This window comes from Oryctolagus cuniculus, chromosome 18 (assembly GCF_051225735.1).
Source record: "Oryctolagus cuniculus isolate XC-2025 breed Fujian yellow rabbit chromosome 18, ASM5122573v1, whole genome shotgun sequence".
Classification (NCBI taxonomy): Eukaryota; Metazoa; Chordata; class Mammalia; order Lagomorpha; family Leporidae; genus Oryctolagus; species Oryctolagus cuniculus.
The window spans coordinates 76,305,011-76,329,207 of NC_142884.1; the positions used below are offsets into that span (position 1 = coordinate 76,305,011).

The 24,197-nt window shown below is 59.4% G+C and overlaps 1 protein-coding gene across 1 annotated transcript in view; it reads left to right on the top strand.

The window, feature by feature from the left end:
• Nucleotides 1-3,774, top strand: part of USP10 (ubiquitin specific peptidase 10) — a 67,728-nt gene extending 63,954 nt beyond the window's left edge. The window contains exon 14 of the mRNA XM_051847334.3: nt 2,762-3,774. Coding sequence (XP_051703294.1) covers nt 2,762-2,949 — 188 coding nt within the window. The 3' untranslated portion in view covers nt 2,950-3,774. The remainder of the gene's footprint in view (nt 1-2,761) is intronic.
• The last annotated feature ends 20,423 nt before the right edge of the window (nt 3,775-24,197 follow it).

Consider the following 24,197-nt stretch of genomic DNA (forward strand, 5'->3'; position numbering starts at 1 on the left):
CTCTTTATTCCTTAGAACTATCCTGAGAGGTGAGTGGTGCCATCCTCATCTTATGAAAAATAAACCAAAACTCTAGGAGTCACCAATCGGACCTGGAGGGCCAGGGGACGGCTTCCGGCTCCTGCATGCCCCAGGCCCTGTTAGCATGTGAGGAAATCGGGCCCCTGGCCTGCGGCTGAGGGCCGAGGGCCCTGGGCCACACTGGAAGGCGTGTCTTCTCTCTCCTCCCCAGCGGTTACTCTGTGACTGTCTCATGCCCACGCAGCTGGTCCCGTCTTTTCTCCCCTCGAGGCCTTGGCTGATGCTCAGGCTTGGCCACCAGCCAGGGTCCAGCCTGGCTTCCGGCAGTCTGGCATGGAGTCCTGGCAGGAGCTGGGCACTTCTTTGCCCTCTCTCTGCCTCAGCCCCCCTGGGGCCTGCGTGGAAGGTTGGTAGTCAGGGGTGGCCTTGGGAGTTCTTGTCTTGTGGGCAAGGGCCCAGTGTGAGCGCACCCTGTCTGCCAGTAAGGTCATTGCATGGTTAGAACTCTCTGTAAAATGCCAGAGGGGAGGTAAAGCTGTCACTTGCAGTGCCAGCATCCCATACGGGTGCCGGTTCAAGTCCCAGTTGCTCCACTTCTGATCCAGCTCTCTGCTATGGCCTGGGAAAGCAGTAGAAGATGACCCAAGTCCTTGGGCCCTGCACTCACATGGGAGACGCGGAAGAAGCTCCTGGCTCTGGATCGACGCAACTCCGGCCACTGTGGCCATCTGGGAAATGAACCAGCAGATGGAAGGCCCCTCCCTCCCTCCCTCCCTCCCTCTCTCTCTCTCTCTGCCTTTGAAATTAAGCCTTTCAAATAAATAAATATTTTAAAAAATGCCAATAAAGGAATACTTTCTTTTTTAAAGATTTATTTATTTGAAAGGCAGAGTTAGAGGCTGGCGCCGTGGTTCAATAGGCTAATCCTCCGCCTTGCGGCGCCGGCACCCCGGGTTCTAGTCCCGGTCGGGGCGCCGGATTCTGTCCCGGTTGCTCCTCTTCCAGGCCAGCTCTCTGCTGTGGCCCGGGAGTGCAGTGGAGGATGGCCCAAGTGCTTGGGCCCTGCACCCCATGGGAGACCAGGAGAAGTACCTGGTTCCTGCCATCGGATCAGCGCGGTGCGCCGGCCGCGGCGGCCATTGGAGGGTGAACCAACGGCAAAGGAAGACCTTTCTCTCTGTCTCTCTCTCTCACTGTCCACTCTGTCAAAAAAAATAAATAAATAAATAAATAAATAAAGGCAGAGTTAGAGATCTTCCATCTGTTAGTTTCATTCCCCAAATAGCCACAATGACCAGGACTGGACTGGACCAAAGCCAGGAGCCTGGGATTCCATCTGGGTCTCCCACGTGGGTGGCAGGGGCCCAAGCACCTGGGTCATCTTAACCTACTACACCGCAGCATCGTTCCTAAGAAGTGCTTTAAAAATGACTGTTTCTGGGACCAAGGAGATGGAGTACTCTTAATGTGTTTTGAGAACCTGAAGCCTCTCAGAAAACCTGGCTGTGCTCCCGCCAGGTGGCCTTTACAGCTGCAGGCCCTGTTCCTGCGCCGTCACCTGGCCTGCTGATTCAGCCGTGAGTGTGTGCGGACTGCAGTTCTCTCGTGAGGGTGTGTGCGGACTGCAGCCGTCGCACAAGAACTACCAGTGATTGAAACCCCTCTCGCATCCCGGGCAAGTCCTCAAGGTGGATCTGGGACCCGAGAGGGGTGCTGGTGTCGAGCTCGTCCCTGTGCTCTGTGGCGGCCCCCTGGGTCACTTCTGCTGACCTGGAGCTGACCCCATCCCACAGTCATCCTCACAGTCTGCTGTCCCCGGGCTGACTAGTCAGGTCTCTCAGGTCCCTTGTGACGTTCGCGTGCATGGGCCTGGCCAGACGGGAGCTGCCCAGCTGTGCAAGTGCTGTCGTCCGCCACGGGAGGCCCTGGCCAGAGTGGCCCTGGGGGCCTGTGCTCCCGCAGTCCCTGGAGTCCCTGCGAGGGCTCAGCTCAGTGTTGTGCTAGTGCTGGTGCTGGTGGGACAAGCTGCTGGGCCACACTGCCTTCCCCAGAACTCTCCCGCCGCCCTGTGTCATTGGGGCTGTGCCTCCCAGCACCTCCGGCAGCAGTTGTGTGTGCTTGAGGCCTTCGCTGGATCTTTTTGGCTGACTTAGAGAATTTTTTTTATTAAGGTAAAATAGCAAGTGTTTTTTTTTTTTTTCATTAAAACTTTGTTATAGAAAAATGGGTAATTTTTTAAAAGGAAAAAAGTAATTCCTAATACCATTGCTGCAGCGCCCCTGCTGGTGTGTGGGCGTGTGTGTGTGGAGGGGGTGTCCCCTGCCGTGGACGTGGGGCCACAGCACGCACAGGACCCAGCACCAGTCGTCCTCTGCTGTGAGAAAGTCATGGCAGAACAAAATTGACTTTTCCGTCTTCCTTCTTCTAGTGGATCTTTAAGTCTTCCCATCTTTTCTGATACAAATGCTGTTTGTATCGGCTCCGAGTCTTCGTCCCAGACTCCCACAGTCTCCAGGGGACAGCCTGGAAGTGGGGCTGGCACCGGGGGCTCAGCTGTGTGGTCCCCAGAGCTGGCGGGGACGTTGGAGTGTGTTCTGAATGGAGATCTCTTACCCCTACCTGAGCGCTCCACATCCCTCGTGACTGGGAGCTGTGGACGTGGTTACAGTGTAGACAGCCACATGTGGGAGGACCTGGGGTCCCGTGGGCGCCGTTGAGCAGTCTGTGTGCTCTCTTCCAGTGGTCTACCATCATGGCAACAGCGCGACGGGCGGTCATTACACCACCGATGTCTTCCAGATTGGGCTGAACGGCTGGCTGCGCATCGATGACCAGTCGGTCAGGGTGATTACCCAGTACCAGGTGGTGAAGCCAGCCGCCGAGCGCACGGCCTACCTCCTGTACTACCGCCGCGTGGACCTGCTGTAACCCTGCGTGTGCTGTGTGTGCCCAACGCCCGCTTTGTAGAACACCAGTTCTCACCAACTGCCTGCCTCTCTTTAGTGGCTCTTTAAAAGAAAAAACCTCGCTCCCTTTTGCAGAAATGGGCTGGGAAAAAGAGGAGACGCCTCGGGGTTTTGTGCAACATAGTTTATGTCGACTTCTAACTTCCAAATCAAAATCGTGTGGTGGAGACAGACTTGCCTGGTCCAGACACACACACACACACACACACACACACACACACCTGACTTGTGAAGCAGTGCTGGTTCCTGCCATGAGAAGGGGGCTCGCTGTGCTCTCCAGTCCGTGCACCAGCAGCAACACTTGTAAATTTGTGAAAATGAATTTTATCTTTCCTTAAAAAATAAATTTTTTAATCCATCACACTTTCCCTCCTCACCCTTTAGTTTTTGATAAATGATAAAAATGAGCCAGCTATCAGAGAAGAAATAGTTCTCACTTCAGAAGATGAACAAACAGAAAAGCAGTTGCTGGCTCCTGACGGGAGAAGCACCTTTAACAGCTGGGCGACGAGAACCTGCTCCCGTAACACGCAGCCCGCACGCGTGGGGCCCGGTGTCGGTCTCCGTAGATGGGTGACTGTGACTTTATTGCCATTAACAGATTTCCAGTTGCGTTCTTCTGTGTACACGTGATGAACAGTGGGCAACGTAACGAGGCGGACGTCCTGGGTCTGCTGTGTTCACTCTGCTGTCTCCATAACGCTGCGTCCCTGCCTGTACACAGTTCAGTGATATCTGCCAGTATGAAGTTGTCGCCCATCAATAAAAATCACAACGGTGGTTTCAAGTGGCTGTGTTTCTGTGACTGCAGGTGCCCTTCCCTGTGGCGGGTCCAGGGGACTGGACTTGGCCTGCAGAGGGAGAGTGCCGATGGCCTTGGTGTGTGTGTGCTGTGCGGAGCGGGGCCAGCTGAGGCTCCGAGTCTTCAGTTATGGGCTAGGGGGTCTCTCCCATTTCCTGCCTTCCCACCTCACGTGTCCTAGCAGACTGGGCATCCTTTCAGTCGCTGCCACGAGGGCAGTGTAGTCCCCTCAAGTGGCCGTGAGGCGGCCTTCCCAGTCGTGTGCTGGAATTGACGGGAACTGGTCTGAGTGTGGTTGGGCCACCTTCCCACGCTCCTCCCTAGCATCTGGTGTTGCCACTCTGAGGCTCCAAGGTGCCTGCTTACAGTCTGGGTGCTGAGGCCACCCCTCAGCCTCCTCGGCCTGCTGCGGCCCAGTTCTGCTCGGCTCACAAACGCCGTGCGCAGTGCTGTGGAGCGCGTGGAGTCAGGACAGCACGCTGGCTCTGGGGGAAGCCACCCACCCGAGCCGTGACCCAGCCCGAGGTGAGACGAACGCACCGTGACCCTGCAGCCAGACCATGCGCCTGCAGGACTTGACGGCTTGTCTTCTGCCACGGCATGGAGCGAGAGCAGGGCCCTCTGGTCTGGTCTGGTCTGGTCTGGGAGTGCCTATTCCCAGGCAGCTGGACGGAGGGGCTGGACAGGGCATGGGTTCCGGGGTACGCAGTCTGCTTCCACATGGGGAACATGTTGTGTATTTAGCGGGAAAACCCCCGGCTGTCTCCAGTGGCGAAGGTGTGTATTTTGTCAGGCCTCTGGGATGTTGGAGATGCTGAGAAAGTGCCTTGGAAAGACCCTGGGACGCGGGGGTGCCTTGCCCGGCCTGTGGGCTGTGGTGCTGCTGCACCCCAGGCCGCTGCCCTGGGGAAGTATGGCTGGGCTGCCTCCTCCCGCCCCCTGCTGGTCAGCTGAGGATCCTCCTGCCTCGCATGTGGCCGGGGTGGTAGAAAGGTGGAAGTTTGCACTGGCAAGACTGCGTGGAGAGTCCGTGTCTGTGCCAGCATGGCACGAAGCCCAGGCCAGGTGGCTGAGGCAGCCGTGTTTCTTGCTCAGAGTTAGCGAGGCTGCAGGAGCAGGGCCATGGAGCAAGCAGAGCTGGCGTCCCACGAGGGCCCACTCCTGCCCCATGGACAGCTGCCGCCTCCCTGCACTCCTCACGCTGCAGGGCTCACCTCTGGGCCCACGGTGAGGGCTGCACCCTCCTGACCTCATCAAGTCTAAGGACTCCCCAGGGCCTCACCTGACAGCACCCCCTGCGGATTCGGGGAATCTGAGGACGCCGTGCCACCCGGCTCTGGACACCGCGTCTGGGCCAGACACGGCTCCTTGGCTCTGTTTTGCTGAAGCAGAACTGCACACCAGCAGCTGTGGACAGGAGGGGACACCGGGAAGGGACAGGAAACACGGGGGGGGGGGGGGGCAGGAATGCCAGCTGGAAAGTGAGCATGTGACGCTTGAAGTGAATGGCCAGGGGTAGAGAAGGTGGTAACCCAGCAAATCCAGGTATTCCCCAGGGCCCCCCGTTTCCGACCGCCCACGTTCTCGAGGTTCCGCACCCGACGTCGGTGTCTTGTGCTCCCTCAGTCTGTGAATCCCTCAGGGCGCTCACACTGAGCTTCTCTGGACTTGGCCCATGAACTTGGAGTTTTCCCTTCATTAGCATTTCTTCCAGCTTTGTAGGTGCTTCTAAGAGTGACGCTGACAGCTGAGCGGTTCCATGGCTCCAGGCCTGCCTTTCCTGTGTAACTGCAAGGCTTGGGTGTCGACATCCGGGCGGGCAGGACAGGATGCAGTGCCGCTTGTCTGACGTCAGAGTGAGCAAGTGGCTGGCTTTGCTTTCTCAGTGTGACGGTCGTCACAGGAACCCTGTGGAACCATCCTCCTCTGGGGCACGTGTAGTTACTGCTGCCTCAGGCCAGCTCAGTGTACTCACAGCCAGTGGCTTTTGGGTTGTTTGAATTCACTGATTAAACTGGTGGGTTTGGTATTGTATAGCCACCAACTAGTGTGTGCCAGCCCGTGACCGATTCCTGCGCTGTGCCAGCACGGCTGGTGAGCCGGGTCCCACTTCCTCTGCGAGTGCTCAGTCTGTGGGCAAAACAGCAGACACGAGACCTGAGACGCCCTGTTCCCAGCTTGAGAGAAAAGACCTTGTCCATGGCTGCTGAGGCCAGCGTCCTCCGTGCACGTTGCAGAGTTGGTGGACTTAGCACACACGCGGCCCGGTGCTGGTGCCGCAGAAGGACCCAGCAGTTCACCAGGCTTCTGTTGAAATGTCCGTTTATCGCCCTTCACTTGCTTGGAAAAAGTCCCTGGCCTGCTCGCAGCTGCTGACCCGGCCGTGAGGCGGTTCAGGGGTGAACACCCACCAGGCACCGCCTTGCCCTCTGCTCCTCCCGACCGCTCCACAGCGGTGCTCCGTGCTTGCATTAGCGGGTGCGGGTTTCTTGGAAGCCCACACTTTGCAAATTGGCTCTGCAGTTGTGCCTGTGTTTTGCTCCTCACACTCGGAGCTTTGTCTCGCTGTGCGCTGCGGCCATCACAGGGGTCACTTGCCTGCACAGTAGCAGTTTGTCAGCCGTGCCGTCCTCAGCAGCAGCCAGGGCAAGCCGGAGTTTGAGTCACTGTTTGCGCTGAAGGAAACTGACGCTATCTTGGCTGCTCTGGCATTTACGTTACAGGGTTCTTTGGGCTCAAGTTCCACGCCGAGCGCTTGTGTTCAGGTTGTTCCAGTTCCCTGTAGACTCCACTGAAGGGCTTGCTGGGTCTTACGGGGCCTACTCAGGGGCTTCCTTTACCGCTTCTCTCTCACACCAGCACCGCTGAGCCTGTGTGTGTGTGAAGCCCTGTCCCGTGCACACTTCCCAAGGAACGTGTGGGTGCCCTCGGCGTGTCTGGGGACTCGGTGACAGGCGACCAGCAGTTCTGTGTCTGCAGACTCTGACCCTGCGTGCCGCGTGTTCAGGTTGGCGGTGCAGTGCCAGCTGCAGTTGCCCCACCGTCCCCCTGTGCGCAGGAGTAGGCTGGCTCTGCTCAGCTCTCCAGAACTCACACCTCCGACATCCACACGCGAGGCCAGAGAGGCTGTCTTCAGTGACATGCAAGGTTTTTTAAAGGCAGAGTGACAGAAATGGAGAGACAGACTTCCACCCACTGGTTCACTCCCCAGATGGCTGAAACAGCTGAGATCCAGGTCTCCCACGTGAGTTCAGGATTTCCAGGGCCCAAGCACTCAGGCCGTCTGCTGCCTTGCCTTCCCAGGTGCATTAGCAGGGAGCTAGGACGGAAGTAGAGCAGCTGGGCCTCAAGTCGAGGCTCCAGGTTTCCTTATTTATTCGTTTGGAAGGCAGACAGGTCTCTCATCCACTGCTTCACTTCCCAGATACCCGCAACAGGAGCCAGGGCTGGGCCAGACGGCACTAGGAGCAGAACTCCATCAGGTCTCGCGTGGGTGGCCGGGGGCCACGTACACTCGGGCCTCTTCCATAGCTTTCGGAGGTGCGTTAGCGGCTGGCCAGATTGGAAGCAAAGTATCCAGAGTACAAACTAGCGCTCTAGTGTGGTGTCGCTCCCCCATTCGCGGAGGAACGACACAGGACCCTGCGCTGTTCCCTCGTCTGCTCGGCCCTCCCCGGGTTTGCTGCTGGTCCTTCCCGGGTTGGCTACCGTCCCTTCACCTCCGTGGAGGGGCGGCTCCCCCTGCCACTTTCCCCACTTCCGCAGGGGAGCGGCACACCGCCGGCCGGCTCTCTCGGGGGCTGCTCAGATGTTATCCGGATGTTCCTCGTGCATGCCGTCTCTCTCCTCCTTTATAGTCCTCTTCCACCAATCCCAACTCTGCTACCCACACGCCGAGTACGCTGCTCTCCTCCAATCAGGAGCAGGATCAGCTCCTGCAGCTCATCAAATTGGCGAGAGGCAGCTGCGTAGAAGTTGTTTCCTCCTCTCCCAGCGCCATATTGTGGGAGAGCAGATGCATAGAATAAGTCTTAATTCCAGTAACTTAGTCTAGTCCGAGTTGCTCCCCACAGTGTGGGGCACGGGCACCACCGGCAGCGGCTTCACCAGCTGCACCACAGTGCCGGCCCTAAAATGCGTCACATTTCGAAAAAGTCTATTTTCATCTACTCAGCAGAGCAATGGAAAGAAGAGACTCTCCATCCCTCGGTTCATCCCCAACAGCCACGATAGTCAGAGCTGGGTGAGGCGAGCCAGGAGCGCCCACGTCGCGTGGCAGAAGCCCAAATACTTAAGGCGGCGTCTGCCTCACAGGACGCCCGAGCAGGAAGCAGGATCAGAAGTGAAGCAGCCAGTATTCCAGCCAGCACTCCAGCATGGTGTGCAGGCATCCCGACTTGCGGCAGGTCTGTGCTACAAGACCTGCCCCAAACTTTGCCCTCGTTTTGAACAGATGTAAGTTAGCTGTGCAGTGGGCAAAATTCACTTGTGGCTTCAGGTTGTTGCACTGGGTGGATGGGTAGGGGTATGCACACCTCCCAGTGCAACACCAGGCCCCATGCAGCCCAGCCTGCGAGGCTGTGAGGTCTGATCCGAGCCCCTCCCTGGGTCCTGTACCCTGAGCCACAGTGACTCCCCAGCCTCCAGCAGTGCCTTTGGCCTTCTCTGGTGACTACAAATCAGCCACTGCATAGACTGGCTCCCTGAGGTGACGAAGGGTGCGTTAGGGCCCAAACCACACGACTCATGAGGCCGTGCGTCTTCTACGCAGAGAGCAGAGAAGGCCCAGCCTTCATACGGGCCAGCTCAAGGCTCTCCCCCACAGGAACCCCAGGCCCTGAGTAAGCAGCGTGGCGGCCACTTGCACATAGCTTCCAGACTGCCTGCAGCCCGTTCTGCCACCTCCGAAATCCCAGAACACAGTGGCTGGCCTGTCAGTGACGAAAGGGGAAGCAGAGCCCCCGACCAGCAGAGGCTGCGTGAGCCGACCACACCCTCGGCATGAAGCAGACCACCGACCACACCCTCGGCCTGAAGCAGACCACCGGAGGCTGCATGAGCCGACCACACCCTCGGCATGAAGCAGACCACCGGAGGCTGCGTGAGCCGACCACACCCCTCGGCATGAAGCAGACCACCGGAGGCTGCATGAGCCGACCACACCCTCGGCATGAAGCAGACCACCGGAGGCTGCATGAGCCGACCACACCCCTCGGCCTGAAGCAGCTGCTGTCTGTGCACCTCGCTCTTTGCGAAGATAAGCGCCTTCATCCACCACCCTGGTGTCAGCGATGCACCCGTGATGCTGGCATCTCATATGCGCACCGGTTTGAGTCCCGGCTGCTCTACTTTTTTTTTTTTTTGACAGGCAGAGTGGACAGTGAGAGAGAGAGAGAGAGAGAGAGAGAAAGGTCTTCCTTTTGCCGTTGGTTCACCCTCCAATGGCCGCCGCGGCCGGCGCGCTGCGGCCGGCGCACCGCGCTGATCCGATGGCAGGAGCCAGGAGCCAGGTGCTTTTCCTGGTCTCCCATGGGGTGCAGGGCCCAAGCACTCCCTGGCCACAGCAGAGAGCTGGCCTGGAAGAGGGGCAACCGGGACAGAATCCGGCACCCCGACCGGGACTAGAACCCGGTGTGCCGGTGCTGCAAGGCGGAGGATTAGCCTAGTGAGCCGTGGCGCCGGCCCGGCTGCTCTACTTCTGATCCAGCTCCCTGCTAATGTGCCTGAGAAAGCGGTGGAAAATGGCCCGGGTCCTTGGGTCCCTGCACCCACATAGGAGACGTAGAAGCTCTTGGCTTCAGATCAGCTCAGCTCTGGCTGTTGCAGCCATTTGGGGAGTGAACCATCGGGTGGAAGATCTCTGCCTCACTATAACTGCCTTTAAGATAAATAAATCTTAACAAAAAAATGTTGTTAGTTTTTAGTTGAAAAGCAGACAGCTAAAGAGGGGGGGAGATCCTCCAGGAGCTTACGACAGAGCTTGGGCCAGCAGAAGCCAGGAGCCTAGAACAACACCCCGGTGTCCTGTGGGAGTGCAGGGACCCAAGTGCTCGAGCCATCATCCGCTGCTTCCCAGGCTGCACCTCAGAGGGCACCCGCCCCGCTTCACCCCACCGTGGCTCCGCCGCCGTCCAGGACTGACCCACTGGCCCAGTGGGGCTTGCACAGTGACCTGCCGTGGACGCGCCGGCAGGGGTGGGTGGGGCTGGCGCCCTTCCCGGGGAAAGGCTGTGTCCGCAGCGGTGATGCCAGGGCGGGAGAGTGAGGGGAGCCGGGAGCCGGGAACGCGCTGCCTGGTGCCCGCTGCGACACAGTGGTTTGGGAGACGTGAGAGCGCGAAGCGGCTACCATGAGTCGGCGTTCATATGGTTTGTATTTGCCTTGGAACAGCCAGGAGCCAAACCCTGTCCTTTCTCTGTAATAAAGTGGTCCACTGACTCACACACATTCTGGCCTACTTAAGTGAGGGCTGGCAGGGTGAGGCGGAGGGCGGGGCCCGGGCCTGCGAGCCGCGCCTCGCTGAGATAGAGCGTTGCGCAAAGCTCCTAGCGTGCGCAGCTCGCTGGCTTTGACCCACTGCCACACCTGTGGGAATGCAGCACGTGTCTGGATCCTGCCTCGGTCCCCGCCCCTAGCAGCAACCACTCCCCTACCCTGGTAGCACGTGGCAGTTCTCAGCACCAGCACTGCCAGTGTGGGGCCCTGTGGTGGGGCCGTCCCGGGCGGGCACTGCAGGTTTCCCGGCACCCCTGGCCTCCCTCCACGGAGCCGGCAGCACTCCCCGCTGCGGCTGCAGTAACCAAGGATGTCTCCAGATGCTGCCCCCTCCTGTGGGCACAGGCAGCCCTAGTGGGAAGCAGAGCCAGAGGACCGATGAGAACTTCTCACCGCCACACAGCCCATCACGACTGTGGTCCTTGCAGCGCAGGTCCACCTGCGAGGTCACAGGTGAGCAGTTCCTTCCCCGTGTGCCGTCCTAGCCCTGTGGTGGGCAGCCCTGGGATCCAGCTGGGGCTCCCTGAGCCTCAGACACTCTTGGTGTCCTGCGTCCTGTTTCTCACTGCGGTCTGGGGCAGATGTGTGCTTGGTGGGAGTAGAGGGTGTTGGTGCTCCCAGAAAAAGACAATGTGCCTGTTGTGGTAACCTCATATCCACGGATAAGTCACCGACAAAGACACGCGAATAATTCTGGACCAAGTGCTCCTCCCCGGTTAGTGGGTGCTGAACACAAAGGCTGACCTAAGCTTTTGCAAACCATCTTCTCATCACTAAAATCTTAAGGGGGGCGGGATTAGCCCCCGGGTGAATGAGGCCTTGGGGCTCAGCTGTGACTCCCGGGTCACCATGAGACGCAGGACTCGCAGAATCCATCCCCGGGATGGCTCTGCAGCCAGTGCAGGATTCTGATTGCTGGGGGGACCCTGCCCCGTGGCTGCACCGGAAGCCTTGGCAGGGGGCCTTGGCCAGGCCACCGCACAGCCCGCCTTCACTTCAGCCCCACGGGAGGCAGGAGGAACGGAAACGCCCCAGCCGGGACCCTCCCTGGGACCTGTGCCTGTCGGGGCCGGGCTGTGCCCAGCTGTCCGGTTTGTCTTCCAGGAAGTTCTGCACAATGGGCGTTTTCCTTCTCTTCCTGTGTGGCTGTGCCCAGGTGCTGTGAGTGCCGGGGCGCTGGCGTAGCCCCTGCCTGCACCCACCTCTCTGCAGACCGAGGGCCGTGGGTTCTGAGGCCTGCGGCCTGGCCTTGTTGCAACCCAGAGACTTATCTCAATTCCAATAATGGAGGAATACCCTTGCCAAGTTTATGCCCTCTTGAAACTCAAGCACTGGGCTGAGGACTGACGGGAGGCTCAGTGGCAGGCATCCCAACGCAAGCGTCTCATTCCACGTTTATTACAGGGAGCCCAGCGCTGGGGCCCTGCTGCCATTCCATCCAGATGAGTTCAGCACAAACAAACCTAAACCTAAGGATTAAATTCTCCTTTAAATACTACGGGTTTTAACTTCAGGGGAAACTATGTCTGGGAAATATGTCTTGGGTTTCATCAGACACTTGGAAAATAATGTGAAAACAGTTTCCAAGCCCTCCATGGTGCGGCCTGAATCCTAATTGGTACTTAATAGCCGTCTCCAGGGCGCACTCAGGCCGGGCGTGCTGTCCACAGCCAGGAGACGGTAACTGGAGCATTTTCTCGTGCAAGCCGGCTGTGGGGGCACCAGGGACCCCATCTGGCCAAGCTTTCCCCACCACACGGCAGACTTCGCTTTCCACAGCCACGTGCCCCAAGCGCACCGTCCACCGGTACCAGAATCAGAATCTAGCACTCTCGTTCACTCATTCATCAGGCATTTACTGGGCGCTGAGTGGACCTGGTTTTCGCTTGTAGTTGCAGGGAGATCAGATCTCAACAGCTCCTTCCAGGAAGGGTGTGCTGGCAGGGGAGGAAGCGTGAGCCAGCAACCGAGGCACAACGCGGGAGGCCTGGAGGCACCGACCGAGTCCCGGGCCAGGTGAGCCCGCAGCAGGGCGGGGGCTGGGCAGGACGCCTCCAGATTTCTTCTTCATATATTTTTTTAACCACTCCCAGGCCCTTTGCCTTTGCACACTGAGTTTTACACAGGCTGGAGCCTGGAGGGAACTGCCAGCCCGATCCACCCACCTGGGGAGGACACACGCTTCGCTAACACCGCGCCTCTCGTTCAGTCGGTCTCTTCGACTCTGCTTGAACTCACGGGCCTTCGGTGATTCTACCAGACTTAAATCTTTTTTTTTTTTTACTGCCATATTGGAATTTATTTTGTAATGACTTTTTATGATTCTCTGTCAAGTGTTATTTCTTTTTTTTTTTAACTTTTATTTAATGAATATAAATTTCCAAAGTACGGCTTATGGATTACAATGGCTTCCCCCCCATCAGACTTAAATCTGACCGCAAATGGTCTTCTAGGTTTTGTTGTCTGTTACAACTGTCCGCACGTGGAAATGTGATAGGCTGTGCCCGGATCAGGCCCTCGACACAACCTGCACAGGCAGCCCCGCCGTGGGCCAGTGGGGAGCCGTCTTCCGCTTGCGGTCTGCGTGACTCTGGGGGTCACTGTCTCCTAACACCCCGGCTTGACTTCCCATCTGTCCCCTGAGGCCCTTTACCCATGGGACGCCGCAAATGCCCACCTCCTGCTTCCTAGGAGTCTTGATCATGACTAGATATTAACTTCGCCTGTTTTTTTTTCTGTTTATAATCTTACGGTTTTCTTCATCTTTGGGAAAAGGATGGGTAATGCTGATTTTTAAAAATATCCCAGCGGCCTTGCTCCTGATAAACCAGCTTGGGCATGAGGTTTCACTGATGTTTTTAGTACATTATAGATTCATGTTACTAATATTTTCACTTACTAATATTTTGTTGTAGATATTCACGTCTTTGTTCCTGACGGACATGGTCTTTGTGTCGGCCTCATAAAATGAACTCTTCCGTTCTTAGTGACAGTAGCACATGGGAGCTGGTGGCAGCCCAGTGCACTGTGTCACAGGCACCCAGAAGCCAATCAGGTCCTCCCAGGGAGGTGTCTGGCCTAGCGGTGCAGACACGCTGGGAGGAACCGAGTTGCTGCCTCACAGGGTAAGCCGCCGCCTGTGCTGCGAACGTTGTGAGCGTCCCACATGGGCGCCGGTTCAAGTCCCGGCTGTTCCGCTTCCCATCCACTTCCCTGCTCACGTGCCTGGGAAAGCAGTGGCCGATGGCCCAAGTCCTGGATGAAGTTTCTGCGTTAGCCTGGCCCAGCCCCAACCGCTGGGGCCATGTGGGGAGCAAAGCAGCAAACGGAAGCTCTAATTCTTTCAAATAAATACTTAAAAAGACCCTGCTTGGGACACCTACATCCCATATAACAATGCCTGGCTTTGCCCCAGCTCTGCTCCTGTTAATATGCGCCCCCGGAGGCAGGAGTCCTGGCTGGGTCCCTGCCACTCATGCGGGAGACCTGGATGGAGCTCTTGGCTCTCCTGGGCTCCTGGCTGTTGTGGGCAATTGAGGAGTGAACCAGCCAATGGGAGCTCTCTCTCTCTTTTCCTTGCACACACACACACACACACACACACACTCCCTCCCCCACAGCGCTGAGAGGTCTGCCATGAGACACTGCTTCCCGGGCCGGGCACACTGCTCCACGCCAGTCCATCTGCATGTAGAACTGAATTTTTCTTTTTTTAAAGATTTGTTTGAAAGGCAGAATGACAGAGAAGGAGAAAAGAGTAAAAGAAATCTCCCATCCATTGGTTCACTCCTCAAATGGCTGCACAGACAGGACTGGGCCAGGCTGGAGCCAGGAGCCAAGAACCCCATCTGGGTCTCCCACATGGTGGCACAGGCCAAGCGCTTGGGCCGGCTCCCACTGCTTTTCCAGGTGCACTGACAGGGAGCTGGTGGGAAATGGAGCAGACGGACCTCAAACTGGAGCTCTGACGCAGGATGCCCGCCTACTCACCCCCTGCCCAGCTGCTCTGTTTGAGATGCCTTAGATTCCCCTGGGGATTCTAGGCTCCACTGAGTTTCTACAAAAGAAAAAAAGCTTGTTGGGATTTTGGCGGGAGCTGCGCTCTGTATGGATCGTCTGGGGAGACGTTCAGCTTCAGCCAAGGGGCAGTGTGCTTGCCCACCCACTAGGTTTTCACCTCCACTCGGGGCCTTTGTAGTGGTCACGCTCAGCCTTGCCTATCTCCAGTCTAATGTAAGCCGAAGAAGTGTGTGTGTGTGTGTGTGTGTGTGTGTATGGTGAAAGATTTACATATGGAGGATGGCCCACGTCCTTGGGCCCCTGCGCCCACGTGGGAGACCAGAAGGAAGCACCTGGCTCCTGGCTTCAGATTGGCGTAACTCCAGCCATAGCAGCCATTTGGGGGGTGAACCAACGGAAGGAAGACCTTTCTCTCTGTCTTTCTCTCACTGTCTAACTCTGTCAAATAAATTAAAAAAAAAAAAAGAGATTTATTTTTATCTATTTGAAAGAGAGAGTTAAAGAGAGAGGTAGAGACAGAGAGAAAGACAGAGAGAGAGGTCTTCCATCCACTGGTTCACTCCCCAGATGGCCTCAATGCCCAGAGCTGAGCTGATCCCAAGCCAGGAGCCAGGAGCCAGGAGCTTCTTCCAGGTCTCCCACGAGGGGGCAGGGGCTCCAGGGCTTGGGCCATCTTCTACTGCTTTCCCAGGTCATAGCAGGGAGCTGGATCGGAAGTGGAGCAGCCGGGACTAGAACCGGCGCCCATGTGGGATGCCGGCGCTTCAGGCCAGGGCTTTAATCCACTGCACCACACCGCCGGCCCCCCATTTGTCTCTTTTTTTAAGAGTATTTTACTCAAAAGGCAGAGTTGAGAGAGGGAGAGACAAAGATCTTCGGTCCTCTGGGTCACTCTCTAAATGGAGACATCGGCTGGGGCTGGGGCAGGCCGGAGCCGGGAGCTTCATCCGGGTCTCCCACGTGGGCAGCAGGCCCCGAGGCGCTGGGCCGTCCTTCACTGCCTTCCCGGTGCACTGGCCAGGAGCGGCCGGGGCCCCTGCTTGTGTCCTGCCGCCGAGGCTGGCCGGTTCTGGAACGTCCCTGTAGACCCCCGGGACGCCCTGCGCCGCGCGTCTCCCGCACCACCCCGCAAGGCTGGGTCCGCCCGCAGCGGCCACGGTGCTGGCCGCGTCTTCCTGGTCCTCGCGGCTGGACACGACCGAGGGCGGCCGGGTCACTCGGCCAGCTGACGCGGACGGCCGCCGCGGCCCCGGGCCCTTCCTGTTCACGCGGGCACGGAGTGTGCGCACTTCTCACCCACGCACCTGTGCCCCGCGCAGGGAGGAACACGACGCGGAGACGGGGGCGCGGGGACACGCACCCTCCGCGCTCCCGCGGCCGCCCCGCGCCGAGACGCCCACGGGAGCCGCGAGCGCCCACACCCCGCGGGGAACCGGGAGCCCAGCCCGCTACCTCGGGGGCGGCCGTCGGCCGGGCCGGGGCCCTCGCACTGCACAGCACGCGGTGGGGCCCGAGGGCCCCTCACAGCGAGGTCCGAGGCAGAAGGAGCAAACGGCGGCTCTCCCGGCCCCCGGGCCCGGATGTAACAGGTGCCTTACGGGAAGGCAGGGCCTTGACTGACAAGTGGGCGGGTCGGGCCGACCTGTGTGGCCCACGTGGGTGTCATGAAGCGTGTTGATTGGCTTTAGTGAGCACCGAGACGTGGAACAACTTCTAGATTTCGCGGGGAAGTTGCAAAGGTGCTGCAGAGTCCTGTCTGCTCCGCGTCTTGCAATCCAGGCCCGTGTCGCCCCGCCCTGGCCACTGGTGCCCCGCCTCTCTGGTGGGGGATTGAGAGATGCCCCCCTGCTTCATTGGTGGGGGTCCTGGGACTCGTCCCTAAGTTGCTGGTTGGGGACAGGGACACGCCCCCATTTCTAGTGGGGGTCCTGGGGCATGCCCTCACCTCTCTGGTGGGGGATCTCAGATGTCTCCCATTGGTGGGGGGACAGGGACACGCCCCCATCTCTACTGGGGGTCCTGGGACTCGCCCCAGACTAGCTGGTTGGGGACTGGGACATGCCTCCATCTCTAGTGTGGGTCCTGGGGCATGCCCCCACCTCTCTGGTGGGGGTCCTGGGACTCGCCCCCCGCCTCTCTGGTTGGGGACTGGGACACGCCCCCATCTCTGGTGGGGGTCCTGGGACACACCCCCGCCTCTCTGCTCGGGGGCTGTTAGGTGGGGTCGTGGCTGTGCTTGCCTTGCGTGCGCCCTTGCTTTCCGGTGCTGCCGAGAGGTCCAGGCACGGCAGAGCCCGCTCTCTGGGAAGCCCTGCACTTTGCCGGCGGGTGTCGGGTGGAGCAGGGTGGGGTGCGGGCCGGCTGCTGCTCTGCACCCCCGCGCTGGGTTGCTGTGTTTGCTGGGGGCCCTGCCATCTGTCCCTGCACAGGGTCCCGGGCTGTAGTTCTTCCCTCTCTGGTATGTGTCGTCGTCTGGGTTTGGTAGCAAGTGGGGGGATTATCTTCACAGAATTTCATTTTTTTTTTTAATTTATTTATTTACTTGAAAGAGTTACACAGAGAGAGAAAGAGAGGCAGAGAGAGAGAGAGAGAGAGAGGTCTTCCATCTGCTGGTTCACTCCCCGGATGGCCGCAATGGCCAGAGCTGTGCAGATCCAAAACCAGGAGCCTGGTGCTTCTTCCAGGTCTCCCACGCGGGTGCAGGGGCCCAAGGACTTGGGCCATCTTCCACTGCTTTCCCAGGCCACAGCAGAGAGCTGGATCAGAAGTGGAGCAGCTGGGTCTTGAACCAGCGCCCATATGGGATGCTGGCACTGCAGACGGTGGCATTACCTGCTGCGCCACAGTGCCGGCCCCTATTTATTTTCATCTACTTAAAATGCAGAGCAGCTGAGAGAGGGAGAGAGACAGGACAAGACAGCATTTTTTTTTTTTTTTTGACAGGCAGAGTGGACAGTGAGAGAGACAGACAGAGAGAAAGGTCTTCCTTTTTCCGTTGGTTCACCCCCCAATGGCTGCTACAGCCGGTTCGCTCTGGCCAGCGCACCATGCTGATCCGATGGCAGGAGCCAGGTGCTTCTCCTGGTCTCCCATGGGGTGCAGGGCCCAAGCACTTGGGCCATCCTCCACTGCACTCCCGGGCCACAGCAGAGAGCTGGCCTGGAAGAGGGGCAACCGGGACAGAATCCGGTGCCCTGACCGGGACTAGAACCCGGTGTGTCGGCACCGCAAGGTGGAGGATTAGCCTAGGGAGCCGCGGCGCCGGCCTAGACAGCATCTTGCATCCCCCGCTTCACTCCCCAGATGCCCACAACAGCCAGGGCTGGGACCTGGAGCTCCATCCGGATCTCCCACGTGGGTGGCAGGGGCCCAAGCACTCGGGCCACCACCTGTTGCCTCCCAGGGTGCATTAGCAGAAACTGGCTCAGAAATGGAGAATCCAAGACTCAAACCAGCACTCTGATATGGAGCGTGCATCCCGGGTGGCTTAACCGCGACTCCAGGACACCTGGTCGGACTTGGTGTGGTTTCTTCCTGGAGAGCCTGGCTGAATTCACCAGTGACTCACGGGGTTTCCTTATGGGGAGGGTTTTAACTACAATGTCAATTGCTTTAATTTATAAGGGGCTATTTTTTTTTCAAATTATTTTTTTAAATATTTATTTACTTATTTGACAGAGTGACATAGGAAGACAGAGAGAGCATGAGTGAGCTGGTCTTCATCCACTAGTTTGCCCCCCAAATGGCCACAGCAGTCGGAGCTGGGCCAGACTGAAACCAGAGCCAGAAACTCTAGGTCTCCTCCATGGGTGGCAGATGCCAGGCACTTGGGCCCACTGCTCTCCCAGGCACAATAGCAGGGAGCTGGATCGGAAGTGAAGCAGCCGGGACTTGAACTGGTGCCCCTATGGGATGCTGGTGCTGCAGGTTCGTCCCAGTGGGCGACAACGCCAGCCTGGAGATTTGATTTAAAGAATAAGTTTTTGGGTTTGTTGATTTCTCCTATTAGTTTGTTTTCAGCCTCATAAATTTCTCTGTTTAAATTTGTCATTTCCTGGGGCTGGCGTTCTAGTGTGGCATAGCTGCTAAAGCTGCCACCTGTGATGCCGGCATCCTATATGGGCGCCAGTTCAAGGCCCAGCTGCCCCACTTCCGACCCAGCTCTCTGCTATGGCCTGGGAAAGTGGCAGAAGATGGCCCAAGTCCTTGGGCCCCTGCACTCATGTGTGAGTCTCTGGATAGAGTTCCAGGCTCCTGGCTTTGGTCTGGCCCAGCCCTGGCCATTGCAGTCATTTGGGAAGTGAACCAGTGGATGGAAGATCTTCCTCTCTCTGTCTCTCTGTCTCTGTCTCTCTCTCTGTGTTTGTGTGTGTAAGTCTGAATTTCAAATAAATGAATCTTGAAAAAAAAGTGTTGGTTTCTTGTAGACAGCATGTAGCTGGGCCTTGCTTCTTGGCAGTCTAACAAAGTCTCTGCCTTTTACTTGGTGTTTAGAACGTTCACGTTTAATGCAAGTCCCAGTACAGCTGGGTTCAAACCTACCAACGTGCTACTTGTTTTCAACTTGTCTTTTCTTCGTTCCTCCTTGCGTATTTCTTGGCCTCTTGTAGATGAATTGCGCAGCTTATCTCATTCCCATGAATCTGCGTTACTTCCTTGTGCAGGCGTGAGGCTGGCGAGCCAGGCAGGTGCTCAGTGCCGTCTGCCATCTGCGACGGCCACAGCTGCTTTCTGCCTCTCTCTCCGCACGGATCACACGGATTCTGATGCTCACAGGTCACAGCTGAGCGATCGGTTCCAGGGCTCCATTAGGGATGTAGAGAAAATCCTGAGAGCAGTCACGAGGCAGCTGGTTCAGGAAAGGCCGAATAGTGACAGCGCACTTCTGGTTTGTCCCTGATGACCACTGGAAAAGGGTAACCCCTGGGCCAGAGTGCACTTCCTTGTCTGAGCTCACCATGGCGGCATCTGATGAACTCACCAAAGGAGACCCGAGGCAGGCAGCTGGGAAAGGCGGGGCCCTGAGCTGTCCCAGGCCTGCACTTCCTGTGTCTGGATTTCCTTCTCCTTCAACATCAGCCTTGTGCTGGGGCTGGGGGTGGCCAGGCAGACAGGGTCTCTGCCTTGTAGGTGCTGGTAGCGACAGGAGATGGAACCGTGGCCCAGTTAGCTGTCGCCACACTGACACCCAGTAACAAACCCGTCTGTGGCCTCATTCTTGCTTGACCTGGGTCCTCTGGAGGGGAGAGTGTGGGGTCCCCTGGGCTCTGCTGGGCCTGGCCTGGCCTCCAGGCTGCAGATCTGCGGCTGCTGGGTCACTTGCCGCGCGTTCCCCTTGTGACCTTGGCAGAGCCCATTGGTCAGAACGAGTCACATGACCAAGCTGCAAGTCAGGAGGTCGGAGGCCACCGCCTGCCTGCCTCGAGGCCGCGGGACCCCGGGGCTGGGAACACGCATCTCCCTGCAGAGCAGAGCCCTGGAACCCATCGCTCAGCTGTGACCTGTGAGCATCAGAATCCGTGTGATCCGTGCAGAGAGAGAGGCAGAAAGCAGCTGTGGCCGTGGAAGATGGCCGACGGCACTGAGCACCTGCCTGGCTCGCCAGCCTCACGCCTGCACAGAGGCGTGCAGCTGCCTGGGTGAGGAAGGACGGTGCCAAGGCCCAGAGGACGTCCGGTGAGAATGGAGTGTGGGCGGGGATGGGGCGGGGCAGGGAGTTGGGTGCTGGCCGGGAGAAGACCCCGGGGAGCAGGGGGCTGCCTGGCTGGGATTGGCTGCAGAGGGAAGACTGAAGGGGAGGCACAGGGACAGTCAGGGACCACCCCCCATCTCTGGAGACCTGCGTTCACACCTTGCGGCAATGTGGTGGCTGGCGGCAGCTGTGGTGCACTCCCCGCAGGGGGCTGTTCCTCCATCGGGGCTGGTTCTGGTAGTCCCATGCTCCAGAGGAGGCCAACTGAGGCACATGGCCAGATCTCGTGGGCTGGGACCCGGTCCTGGAGCTGCAGCCGCCCCGGCGCCACTCTGCGGCCCCCCAGGGTACAGCAGACCGCAGGGAGGGGAGCAGCTGGTGTCCTCTCCCACGTCCGGTGGACAGGACTTGGGGACATCTCGGGGGTCGGTGCAGGGGGAAAGAAAGGAACTGAGTGCCCCCTGACTGTGCCGTGTGGTTTCAGCTACCGAACAGGGGGCAGTGCAGCCAAACAGGTGGGCGGGAATCCCCAGGGTGGGGGGGCAGGGGCAGGGCAGAGGGGCTGGAGCATTCATTGCGTGTGGCCACGGAGCTGGTGGTCATGGGCGCACAGGCCGCCGTGAGAGCCCCTTGAGCTGTGCATTCAGCCTGGGTGCTGCCCAGGAATCCCCCCGCCAGGGAGGCCTGGGTCGGTGGCAGGGGCCGTGGTGTTTAGGCCCAGAGACCTGCTCTCCTCCCGCTGTCTGAGGGAGCCGACCCGCTGAGGGCCCGTGCGGCTGGAGCTGGGGCGGGAGGGAAGCAGCCCGAGAGCTGCGAGGCAGAGAAGGGGCTGCCCGGCGTCCTGTAGTCCCGCCTTCCGCATCGAGAGTCAGCGATCGAACTTGACCTTCCGACTTACTGCCAGCCAGGGACGAAGTAAAGCCCAGTGACCACAGGAGGGGGCAAGGTCCTACCCTGCCCCGGCTCCAGCAGTGTTGGGGGCGTTGAGCGGGCGCCCCTGGGTCCACTCCCTGGGTGGGGGGCCGGGGGGTGCCCCTCACATACACGTCACCGGGAGCACGGGCAGCCCCAGCTCCTGGCGTGACCGGGGGGGGGACACCTGGCCAGAGGCAGAGCCCCTGACTTCTGAATGGAACCCTGCCCCGAACACGGGAGTGTGGACCGTGGGTCTGTGCACATCACGTGGAGGGTGTGGAGGTGAGGTCAGCCTGCACTTCCTGGGGTGGGGGGGCCAAGGCCTGGGGGAAGGGCCTCATGTCACTGGACAAAACCAGGCCCCAGCCACTGGCCACCAGCTCACCAGAGACGACGCTGCTGGCAGGAAAAGGTGCATCCGGGGTCGCCGGCGGTCTTGGGAAAGAACAGTCTCCAAGCAAAATGCACTCTTTCTGCCCAGCAGTTCGGCAGGATTTTTTTTAAAGGTATATTTATTTACTTCAAAGGGAGTGACAGAGGGAGAGAGACGGGGCGGGGGAGGCCTTCCATCTGCTGGCTCACTCCCCAAAGGACAGACAGCAGCCGCCGGGGCGGGGCCAGGCCGAGCTGTCTGCTGAGATGCGGACGCTGGCGATGCGGGCCGTGGTGCACCTGCTGCCCGCTGCCCGGGCCCCCGCGGGAGGATTTTTGCAGGTGGAAGGGGTAGGAGTCAGCTCAGAGAGAGCAAGGGGTGCAGCCAGCTGCTGAGCGTGCGGCCGCCGGCCGGTGCCGGGCAGGGCTCTGCTGTGGAGCGGGCTGTTCGGAGGAGCGCGGTGGGAGCTTTGCCGTTCATTCCTCTGTCGGCCCCTGGAGTTCCTAGATGACCAGGCCGCTCGCGAAGCCAGCCACGGGCGAGCCCAGGAGAGTGAGTGTGAGGAGGGAAGGGAAGCGCCTCTGTCGCGGTCTGGGTCCTGCTGGGTTGGGGCAGAGCCGGGGGAGGGGAGGGGAGCGGGCGTCAGGCAGGCAGCAGAGTTCTGACCACTTCGTCCTGAGCCGAGCGCCGGCTCCCGGGCTGGCTGCGCCCCTGCGTCCCAGCCCAACAGGAGGACCTGGTCACAGCACAGGGACAGCACGCGACACAGGCGCACTTGCCGTGGAGCCAGGCGCCACACCAGGGACCTGCAGCGCTGGGGATTTCGCCCTCCGGTCCCCCGTGTCCGCAGCCCTTCGTCAGCCCCAGACCCTCGCGCAGCAGGCCAGCGACTCCTTCCTTCACACCAAACCACGGACACGGCCTGAGTGTTCACGATAGAGCAGCCGTGGGGCCAGGCGGCCTGACGCCAAGGAGGGGGGCTGCCGGGGAGATCCCCTGGCACCCCCGGTGGCAGGAAGCCCCCCCACATGCACCCCCTGAGCTCGGGAGGCGCAGGGCCCTGCGGTCTGCATGAGAGCATGCTGCTGGCCGCCAGGCTTGGGCCACTCGGGCAGGGCAGCCCCAGAAACCAACCTTGGCCCCCGTGCTGCACAGGAGAGTCTGGGGGCGGCTCCTCCTCTCCTCCTGGGAAGCCATGGAGACCCTAAACTTCCCGCCCTGCACCGGGCAGCACCTTCCGAAGACAGGAGGGAGAAGGCCCCACAAACACAGTGACTTAAAACTACATGAAGGGCCGGCGCTGTGGCGTAGTGAGGAAAGCCGCTGCCTGCAGTGGGCACCAGTTCGAGTCCCAGCTGCTCACTTCCAATCCAGCTCTCTGCTATGGCCTGGGAAAGCAGTGGAAGATGGCTCAAGTCCTTGGGCCCCTGCACCCTCGTGGGAGACCCGGAAGAAGCTCCTGGCTCCTGGCTTCGGATCGGCACAGCTCTGGCCATTGCAGCCATTTGGGGAGTGAACCAGTGATGGAAGACCTCTCTCTCTCTTTGCCTCTGCCTCTGCCTATCTGTAACTCTTCCTTTCAAATAAATGAATAAAATCTTAAAAAAAAAAAAAAAAAGTGCAGGAGGCTGGGATGCACGCCGGCCCAGAGGGAGGGCGGGGAAGTCACAGGACGCAGGGATGAGCCGGCCGGGCCTCGCCTGCGGCCTGGGAGGGCTGCGTTTCCCAGTGCTCCGGCAGCTCTGACTACCAGGGCTTTCAGCCCCAGGCTACACCCTGGCCAGCGCCTCTGTGCCCTCGCATCTGAGCTCGTCTTGACCTTAACCTCTGGGCAGGGAGCGGCTTCCTTCCTTCCCAGCCGCGCCCCACCACACCTGCAGACCCTGCACCCGATGAGCTCACCTCCAGAGGCTGCAGGAGGGTGTCCAGTGACGCAGGCATCGCCCCCGGGCTGGGGAGAGGAGGCGGAGCCGACCCACGCAGCCCCTTGTGCGGGAGCGGAGGCTGAGTCAGGAGGTGGCGTGAGCACGGGAGATGGAGGAGGGGCCACCAGCCACGGCGCACAGGCCGCCCTAGGGGCTGCGACAGCGGGGACAGCGGACCGCCGGAGCCACGGAGGGACCAGCGAGACTCATCTCAGGCTTCTTTTTATTTTACGATTTGTTTTATTATGTGAAAGGCAGAAAGAGAGAATGAGAAAACATTCCACTCTGGCTCACTCCCCAAATGGCCACAACAGCCAGACCTGGGCCAGCAGCTCCATGTGGGTCTCCCATGTGAGTGGCCGGGGCCCAGGCGGTCGGGCCACCTCTGCTGCCTCCCAGGCACATTACAGGACGCTGAATCAGAAGTGCAGTGTCTGGGACGGGACTTGGCGCTCTGATGAGGGATGCTGGCTGCCAAGGCTGCGGCTTAACCAGCGGCTCCACAGCCAGCCCACCCTCTGACCTCTGACCCCTGCAGGACAGCGCTTTCCTGTGATTGTCTTTAGAAGATTATTTGAAAGGCAGAGTTACAGAGAAGCAGAGGCGGGGGGGGGGGGTCTTCCATGTGCAGGTTCACTCCTCACTGAGGCCACAACGGCCAGAGCTGGGCCGATCCAAAGCCAGGAGCCAGGAGCTTCTTCCGGGTCTCCCACGCGGTGCAGGGGCCCAAGGACTTAGGACATCTACTGAGCTGGATGGGAAGTGGAGCAGCCGGGTCTCGAACCAGCGCCCGTGTGGGATGACGGCGGAGGCAGCGCCAGCCCCCCAGCCTCCTGCTTTTGTGCCACAGGCACACTCTGGCCTGGGCTTGGGACCCCAACATGGGAAATGTGAGGAGGACACAGTCCAGCCCATGAAAGAAACCCCCAGCACCTCGCAGTGGACGGTCACAGGGGAAAGGTGTGGCTTCCAGAACCTTCTGCCGTTG